The sequence below is a fragment of the Polistes fuscatus genome, unplaced genomic scaffold (genome assembly GCF_010416935.1).
Source record: "Polistes fuscatus isolate 324 unplaced genomic scaffold, CU_Pfus_HIC Scaffold7, whole genome shotgun sequence".
Lineage (NCBI taxonomy): Eukaryota > Metazoa > Arthropoda > Insecta > Hymenoptera > Vespidae > Polistes > Polistes fuscatus.
Window position 1 is genome coordinate 1,378,925 of NW_025113151.1, and position 9,826 is coordinate 1,388,750.

The 9,826-nt window shown below is 27.9% G+C and overlaps 1 protein-coding gene across 1 annotated transcript; it reads left to right on the forward strand.

Moving 5' to 3' along the window:
* The first annotated feature begins 1,044 nt into the window (after nucleotides 1–1,044).
* On the forward strand, nucleotides 1,045–9,211 carry LOC122524114 (serrate RNA effector molecule homolog). The gene is given in 16 exon segments (XM_043646197.1): nucleotides 1,045–1,110; nucleotides 1,589–1,737; nucleotides 2,366–2,659; nucleotides 2,914–3,108; nucleotides 4,688–4,754; nucleotides 4,852–5,111; nucleotides 5,192–5,373; nucleotides 5,454–5,588; nucleotides 5,698–5,975; nucleotides 6,056–6,196; nucleotides 6,285–6,530; nucleotides 6,616–6,786; nucleotides 6,880–7,142; nucleotides 7,275–7,550; nucleotides 7,671–7,793; nucleotides 9,011–9,211. Coding segments are annotated over 15 exon segments (2,832 nt in total). The 5' UTR covers nucleotides 1,045–1,110; nucleotides 1,589–1,615; the 3' UTR covers nucleotides 9,090–9,211.
* The last annotated feature ends 615 nt before the right edge of the window (nucleotides 9,212–9,826 follow it).

The following is a 9,826-nucleotide window of genomic DNA, read 5'->3' on the forward strand; positions in this document are numbered from 1 at the left end:
TATAAAAAAAAAGAGATAAACTTACCACAACTGATATCAATATAAAAAAGTAAACACAATTATTATTTAGATAGAAAAGTAAACACAATTAGACTGACAATGAGTATGTGTATTCATGCTGTATTCTACCAAAGTTTGGAAACCTAAAAAAAGTATAAAGTAACATAGCATTGGTATAATATAAAGAAAATTAAATTTATAAGTGTTTTGTATACCCGTAGCACGTTCGTTGTTAATATTTAAAAAATAACGTGTAGAATAAAGACAATATACACTAAAAACTTTGTCACATTGCACAGAAAAACACAATCATATAGAAAAGAAACCACGTTGTAGATATTTTTAAAACAATTGACATAAAGCACTGTAACCATCCTAAAAGAATTAAAATAACAAGAATTTTTTCATATCAATACACAATATGGGAATTTATACTTTCATAGTTGGCATGAAAGATGTCAATTGTTTTGTTTCAATTTATTTTAATTCTTTAAGGATGGCTACAGTGCCTTATGTCAATTGTTTTAAAGATTTCTATAACGATGTTTCATTTCTATACGATTGTTTTTTCCTCTGACATGCGATGTCAAAAAAATTTTTACGTTTTTTTTTTTTTTTTTTACGAGTTATAAATTGATCTGCAAATGTTCATACAATTTTAGAGAAAGTTGTGGATCAGGCATTGTTAGCATTGCCGCGGGCGGGGAGGGGTTGGCTCCTCCGTACAGAAAATTTTATATTACATATACATATATATGTTAATATACTGTAATGTTACATATAAAGTTAATATAAAGTATTACTGACGTAGAGTAAAATAAATTAGAAGTTTACTATTACCGACGGTTGATGTCTTATAGGTAGAAAACTGCAATTACCGACTGTCGATATTTTTCAATATTTATCGTATGCATAAAAATTCACAAAACTTTCGTAATATAATTCAACGCATTTGAATAACGCGGTAATATTCTTAACTGTTACCGATCAAGTCAAAAAAAATATCGATTGAGAAACGAAATTATTTTTAATACTCCACGCTTCCTGTAAAGGGCGCTTTACAGACTTTTCCAGTTCTCCATGATGAATTTTTCTTGATCGTGTCTCGAGGTAGGTGAGTGTTGAAGTTATTTTTCATATTGTAATATATTAGGACATAAATTGTAAATATATTATTTTGTGTATTATACTAGTGATACTGTTTAAATAATATTATTAACATTTTACATAAATTGAATATAAATTGAAACTTAACTTTAATATTGTTGTTATTGATAAAGAAAGGTACTTCTGTGATTTTTGATTTATTATAAAAAGAAACGTATTTTGTCTTAACTATTTAATTTTACTTTAATCCTTTACTTGAATTTGTTATCAAAAATAAATAAGAAAAGCTAAAATATTTTTATTTCTATTAAATTTATTTTTCATTTATTCAAACACTTTGATTGTTCACCCTATTGGTTGCTACTTAACCTTTTTTAGATCTTTTTTAATTCTGAGAACTCTATCATTGTATGCAATATTTGCTTTAATTATAACTTTCGACATTTTCATTTTATTAATTAAAACAATTTTTATGTTATAGCAAGTGTTTCTAGATACTGAAGTAAAAATGGGAGACTCAGATGACGAATATGATAGAAAAAGGCGTGATAAGTTCAGAGGTGAAAGAACTGAATCATATTCTCGTGAAGGGCGTAGGGATGACCGAAGAAGAGATGATTGGGTTGATAGGTATATAAAAATATCTTCTTATTAAAATATAGAATGCTTAACATTTTAACCATTTGAGTCAGAAGCAACACGATAGCATTATTAAGATTTCTCATTGTAAAGTTCGACATTATTGAAATGCAATATGTAGTTGATACTTAGTCGCACCGCTTGCCATTTGTCTATACAATTTTTCTAAAGTTCCCCTGGAACTCGAATGGTTAATAAATATGATCATATATAATATACATCTGTAAATGAAAAACTAGAGAAAATCCTTATTTTTTTTTGTTCTTTGTATAACGTAACATGGACATTGCATTAATCATTTTCAGGAAAAATAATTTCAAGTCGAAGGTAATAAATATATAGAATTTGAGCTCTTTACGATATCAAACAATTCAATCAATATAATTACTCCTTTGTATTTTATAATTACCGATGCAGAAGTCCTTTATTCCTTATTTGCATATCCCTGTTCCTAATGTTGCTACCTTTCGTTGTTTTAATCTAAGGTGAGAACTTAAATCAAATGAAATAATACACGTAATACTGCGTTATTAGTTCCTTCGATAACATCGAATACAATTTTGTTAAACGTATTGAGAAATTCGAATTAAAGTAAATCTAAAATGTTGATTTATTATAGGGAATGGTCTAGTCGTCCTAGACAAAGACCTGATTACCGTGAATATCGTGGTGGTGGTGGTGGTGGTGGTAGTGGAGGTGGTGGACGTGATCGATACAGTCCACCACGATCTCAAGATATGGCACCACCTATTAAAAGAATGCGAGCTGATTGGGATGATAGACCGAGATATGCTCACGATTATTATGGAGGTGGTGGGAGTGCTAGTGGCGGTGGAAGTGCTTGGGGTCCAGATCATTATCCACCTCCTCACCATGGTAACCATCACTATGGGAATCATAGTAACAGTAGCAGGTTTGTTTATTTTTCTCCATTTGTTAAAAACATAGCATAAACATATTTATATTGCATAGAATATAGCAATTAATGTGAAACTTAAATTATATTGCATTCAATTTAAATAAGATACATAATAATAATAGTAATAATAATGCGAAAACGAAGTCGTTTAACTCCTAGACTTTTAGCTAAATTAAGGTAAAATGTGTTAAGGATATACAGGATAAGTGAAAATGAATGAATTTTAAATGAAAATTGTACTTTTGTAGTCGTGAGGTGGCTGGAAATTTCAGCAACTCGAATGTTGAAACTCAACCACCGATGATGTCATTCAAAGCATTTCTTGGAACACAAGAAGACACTATTACAGACGAAGAGGCTATTAAACGCTATAATGAGTACAAACTGGAATTCCGAAGGCAGCAGCTCAATGAATTCTTTGTAGCGCACAAGGATGAAGAATGGTACGTTGATATTATTATCCTACAATATGTTATATTACTCGTTATTACAAAAAGAAAAATATCATTTGTAAAGATTATTATTTCTTAGTTAGTAAAATTTAATTATATCATAGTAAAGGTCTGTATTAAAATGCGATGTATTCGTGAAACGCGTGATAGAAATATTTATCTCAAATTCAGCCAAAGTGGCTGTAACATATTACAAAATAGAATATATCATTATAAAAAGAAAATAATATGTACAGGAATTGTAGGATTTTATTTGACTCTATTTAAAATTTTATTTATTAGAAAAATACTAATCAGAAATTGTTTGAAGAATTTGAAACGATATTATACAAGGTGTCTGCGATTGTTTCAGCCAAACTGTGTCAGTGTATTATATGCGTGTAAATGAGAAAAAAGTCATAGAATATGTTGACACCGTTTAACTGGACAAATTTCAGATATCTTGTATATATATATATATATAAAGAAATAATAAAATTGATACTTAAAATGGGCAGAAAAGGTATATCTCTTTGTAAAGGATTTAGTTTAGAATGATAATGTATAATTTGCAGATGTAACGTGATAGATAATTTTCAAACAATATTACCAACTTTGTCTATCCCTACAGCATACACAGCCGCCATCCGCCTTATACCTTGGGCACAGGTCATCTCGCCCGTTTATTTTATTCGTACGAACATTTTTATCCATTTCGCGTATCGCGCATCGAAGAAGAATCTCGAGGTGTTGTTGTTATATTAGGTAGTTGGATAAATAACATTTGATGTGAGCTGGGCGCGCAAAGCCCTAAAACATTGCTCACGTAGGCCGCGTTCTAAACCCGCTTTATTCATTTTTACAATTATTCAATCTATGCTCTGTCATATGAAAATAGCCACTGTGTCAACGAGAATACTGAATGCAAGTAAAAATATATGACACTACAGGTGAGGCTTTATTCTGTAACTGAAACCAAAAAAAAAAAACACCAAAAAAAAACAAAAAAAAAAAATTATTCTTGATATGCAGTCATGTTGTATTTATAACTCATTCCAAATCATACATATTTTAGTTTATATTCAAATGGTAATTATTATTTTAGACCAAGACTGGAAACGAATAGAAAATGGTTTGAAGTGTTTTTATATTTAAAAATAATCTACTTTTTTTCATATACTTGATGATCTATTTCAAGTTATTTGTACTCTTATCAATTTTTAAATTAGAAACAGTAATATATGTAATGATGTATAAATGCTATTTTCTCTTTTGGGCTACAATCCTATGAACGTAAATTTACATATTTTATTTAAAATTAATTCTTATTATTAAATAATAATTATTTGTCAACATGATAGTAATATATAATCAAATTATTAACGCTATCGTGTGTATCTGTTAGAAGATATTCACTAAATCTAAGTTGTTATTGTTAGACGACTTGTTAAAAACATATCTACATCTTAATACTAAATGCCTTTCAACTTCAACAATTATATTAAACAATAAAAATCTATATAAATAAATAATGATATATTCAATATAAGATAATATATTAAAATGATAATTTCATTTGTTTATTCGATAGGTTCAAAATAAAATATCACCCGGAAGAATCGTTGAAGAGAAAAGAAGAGCAACTTGCAGCTCTTAAGGTATTAAATAAAAAATAACAGTCTCACACGTTGTTATAGTACAAGTTAATTATTTCGATTTTATACATAATTTTCTTTTTTCAATGATTTATTTTAGAAACGCGTTGAAGTATTTATAGATATGCTTCAAACAGGAGAAGTAGATAATGTTTCTGTAGATGCTGAACAAGCGGACGCATTGTTACGTCTTTTAGATGCAGTTGTAATTAAATTAGAAGGTGGTACGGAAGAGGACTTACAAATTTTAGATGTAAAACCGTCAAACATTATGATTCCTAAGGATACTGGAATTAAGGAGAAAATTGAAACTAAAATTAAATCTGCAACGGAACAACAACAGCAACAATCTGAAAAGAGGTATGAATTACTATTAATTTGATTTATAAAATTATATTAAATTATATGTTTCTTTACATTATAACTTTATTTTCTTTTAGTGAAAATGTTAAAAACGAAGAATCAGTAGTAGAAGAAAAATCAAGTAAAAATGGAGAGAATGCTGACACGGAGATGAAGGATGCAGAAGAAAATGAAAATGCTGTAAACGAGCCGGAGAAGATGGACGAAATTTCGGAAGAAACGAAAATTAAGGAAGAAAATTCTAAATCTGAAGAAACGAGTATGTCACCGTTATTGATATAATTTATTTTACATTTTTTTTGTTTTCATACTAATTGTCATTAATTTAATTAATCACAGATGATAAATTAGAAGAAACTAATACAAGAAAAAGAAAACGAACCAATAGCAACAGTAGTAGCAGTAGCAGTACTACCAGTAGCTCATCGGAAAGTGGGAGCAATAAGATGAATACTCTTAAAGCTGATACAACATGTAAATATTATTATATTATTTATTAATATTTAATTAAATTTAATATTAATATTATATATTATCATTTTTATAAATTGTCATTATTCAGCCACAAATGAAAAGATAGAAGAAACTAATGACAATGACAATGACAATGACAATGACAATGAAAATGACAATGACAATGACAATGACAATAATGAAGACATAGCAATAAAAGAAGAAAAGGAAGAAGCAAAACTGGACCAAGTAGACTCAACAGAAGTTAAAAAGCCTACAATTGAACCGGAAACTGTTATTGATCTAGCAAGTGAAGATAAAGAAAAGGAACCAAGAGCGCTTCATAAAACAAGTAGCATATTTCTTAGAAATTTAGCACCAACTATTACAAAAGCCGAAGTCGAAGCGGTAAAATATAGCATAAATATTATTTTTTTAATTATAAATCACTTCGATCGAATTACAACTGTAATTTAATATTTTCTTAGATGTGTAAACGTTTCCCTGGATTTTTACGAGTTGCAATAGCTGATCCGCAACCGGAAAGAAGATGGTTCCGACGTGGTTGGGTTTCGTTTGAAAGACAAGTTAATATCAAAGAAATTTGTTGGAGTTTGAATAATATACGAGTTAGTATAAAACACTATTTCTTCTTATTCCATTATTACATCACTGTAATGCATAAATTTATTATTATTATTATTTATTTTCCAATAGTTGAGAGATTGTGAATTAGGTGCAATAGTGAACAGAGATTTGTCGCGTCGTATTCGTACAGTTAATGGATTAACATCTCATAAACAAATAGTCAGACACGATATTAAACTTAGCGCTAAAATCGTGCATAATTTAGATAATCGTGTTGGATTATGGAAAGACGAAAAGAAAGAAGAAAATTCTAACAAACAAAACGATGATAATAAAGAAAATACGACAACGTCTCAAAGTGAAGTTGAACAAGCTGTAAGTTATCAAAGTGATTATTCCATTTTCTTTATCTTCTAATCATAAAACTATAAATAAAATTCAATTTAATATGTTTTTTTAGGCTTTTGGATTGTCCTCGAAAAATCCAGTATTGAAAAATATAACAGATTATTTGATAGAGGAAGCATCAGCAGAAGAAGAAGAATTGTTAGGCATGTCGGGTGACCAAGAAGAAGGTCAATTAGGAGGAGACGGAGATGGTCCAATAGAAAGAGATCCATCCTTGATTAAAGTAATTTTTAAACTATTTCAAAATGAATTATTACAAATCATAATAATTATTACAAATTCGATTGGATGAATTTATTAATTTCTTTATTTTTAGGTACTGGATAGATTAATATTGTATTTACGCGTAGTACATTCGGTTGATTACTACAATCATTGTGAATATCCGAATGAAGATGAAATGCCTAATAGGTGTGGAATAATGCACGTTAGGGGTTCTCCACCTACTGCTAAAATTACTAGTACTGAATTACAAGAGTATTGTCGTAATTTTGAAAGTAAAATGTCTGCTTTTCTACAACCTGCTGCTTCCCTCTCAACAGAAGAATTTGACAAGCTCGGTGCTAAAAATGCTGATGCGTATCCTTTTTATTATTTCGTTAGTAACGAAAGGGTTAATAAGAAACGACCCACGCAATTGAAATATTATATAATATTTTATAAATATATAAATTTATCTATCAATACTTTTCTTAACTAAATGATATACAGTGAGGTAGAAAAATTTGTGCAAGCAAACACGCAGGAATTGGCTAAAGACAAATGGTTGTGTCCTTTAAGCGGGAAGAAATTTAAAGGGCCTGATTTTATTCGCAAACACATATTCAACAAGCACGCTGAGAAAGTTAACGAAGTTATGACTGAAGCTGAATATTTTAATAATTATTTGAAAGATCCTAAACGACCACAGCTTCCAGAACATCCTGGTAATAAAGCACCACCTAGGGAAGGACCACGTGAAGGGTTTAACCCTTATGGTTGTAGCACGTAAATATCATTATAATTACGCTTTTATTCTGATAACTATAATTTAAGAAAATAATAAAACAATACATTTATTACTCTACGTGAATCTACAAAAAAAAATGTTTAATTATTCATCTTCAGATTTGGAAGTTACGGTGCCGGTTATGGAGGAGGAAGAGGAGGTTACGGATCCAGTTATGGTGGTGGATTTGGTGGAGGATTTGGTATGCCTCGTCCTGGTCGTGGTGGTTTTAACAGAGGACGGTAAGATAATTCATTTCATCTTATATAATTTCAAATCATTTTTCTTTCTATCATTCCCTGCTAACTGCACTTTTCTTCTCTCACTTTCAATATCTTCGCATGCCTGCGTTTGGTTTCAGTGTCACATATCTAATTTAAAACATATTTACACATACCTTCTTCTCAAATCTAATATGTTGTTAACATTTTACTACAAACGTAGAAAATATTCGATAAAATAATACATGAACCATTTAAATATATTTTATACAATATATATATATATTTATATATAAAATATACAATATAGTATATTCAGGGTAATAATTAAATTACAGTCATCGTAGTTAGATCTTTTTTTTTGAACAAAGTCAAAACAATGTTTACAGGGACGAAGAAGCCATATCGACGTCAAGAACTATTGTTAATTATAGTGACTTGGAACAGAAGAATGTGGACATTTTCTCTTGAATTTTTATTCGATTATTTTTATTTGAATTAGCGAAAAAAGAAAAATTTAGAAGTAAAATAGAATCGAATATAGCTAAACAGATATTTTTATTTTAGATAAAATGTAATTTAATTTAAAAAAGTAACAAAAGAAACACACAATGTGTTCACTGCTATTTGCTATCTATCTGTACCTTGTGTTACTAAATCTGCACATATATGTTTTTTTTATATATATAATTATGTGCCGATAATTGTGGTAAAAAAACAAACAAATTCTAAAAATTTATTTTATGATTTATTTCATAATATCAAAATAAATCATAAAATTCATATTTTCAATCTGTTGACTTTTAGTCCACTGTCATAATTGTCGATACATATTTATATTTATTCTAATTTAAAAACAATCAAACAAGATACATGCATCGAGATCCAAAAAATGCAAAAAAAAAAGCAAGAAAAAAAAAAAAAATGAACTATGTGCATACATATATTAAAATGATTTCTTTTTGTATAGTGATTAAAATAAATTAGTACAAGGATCTATCGATGCTGTAACTTATAAATTGTGTGAATAACTAAATAAAATCTTTTTGTTTACTAATTATTTGTGACTTTTTTTTTATTTTAAAACCCATTTCCGTTTGTTTCTCAAAAATACGATACAACAATATGTGTATACGTATAATAATTATCAACAAAATTATCTATGTCACACGGTATACAAAATTTGTATTGATGTATAAATTTGTGATGAACTTAACTAATAATACTCACTATTACAGTGGCGGTGGAGGAGATTTCCGACCTGTCATACATTATCGAGACCTTGATGCACCACGTGAACCAGACGAATTTTTATAAAATTCTTTCAAACATGGAACATCCGTAAACAACAATACGTGCATATTCTCTCAATATCTGTATATATATATATAGATATAAATATATAATAACAATTATATATAATATATAATAATATTATATCAAGCATAATAATTTAACAAAAGAAAAAAAAAGAAGAAAAAAAAGAACAAAAGAAAAAAAAGAAAAAAAATAATGACAAAAAAAAGCTTATATTTAAATATTTGGATATAATTATTTTGTCAAATATTTCGCATTTGAAAAAATAGAGAAAAGATGGAAAAAAAATGTCATATGCTTCAAATATTAATAATCTTACATATATGAATAAAACATTTGATCAATGTTTATTCCTTAGTTAATAGTAATATTAATAATGATAGTATTAAATATATAAAAAAAAAATTATAATTACATTATTATTATTATTATTATTATTATGTATATGTTATCTTTAAAAAATTATTAAAAAAAAAAAAGATTTAGATATATGAACTCCTTATTCTGGTTTTTTTTTTTGGCTGATAAATACAAATAACAAATATACCCAATTTTGTTTATGTAATAATGACAAATATCATTTAAGTAATATCTTATGTAAAAAAAAAAGAATAAAAAAAGAAAATTAAATTTACAAATAAACTTATTGTAAAGTACATAATATTATTCGTTTATTTTATAATAATATTCATTATCTGTTCATAATTGCTATACTATTTTTATACAAGACGTTTTTT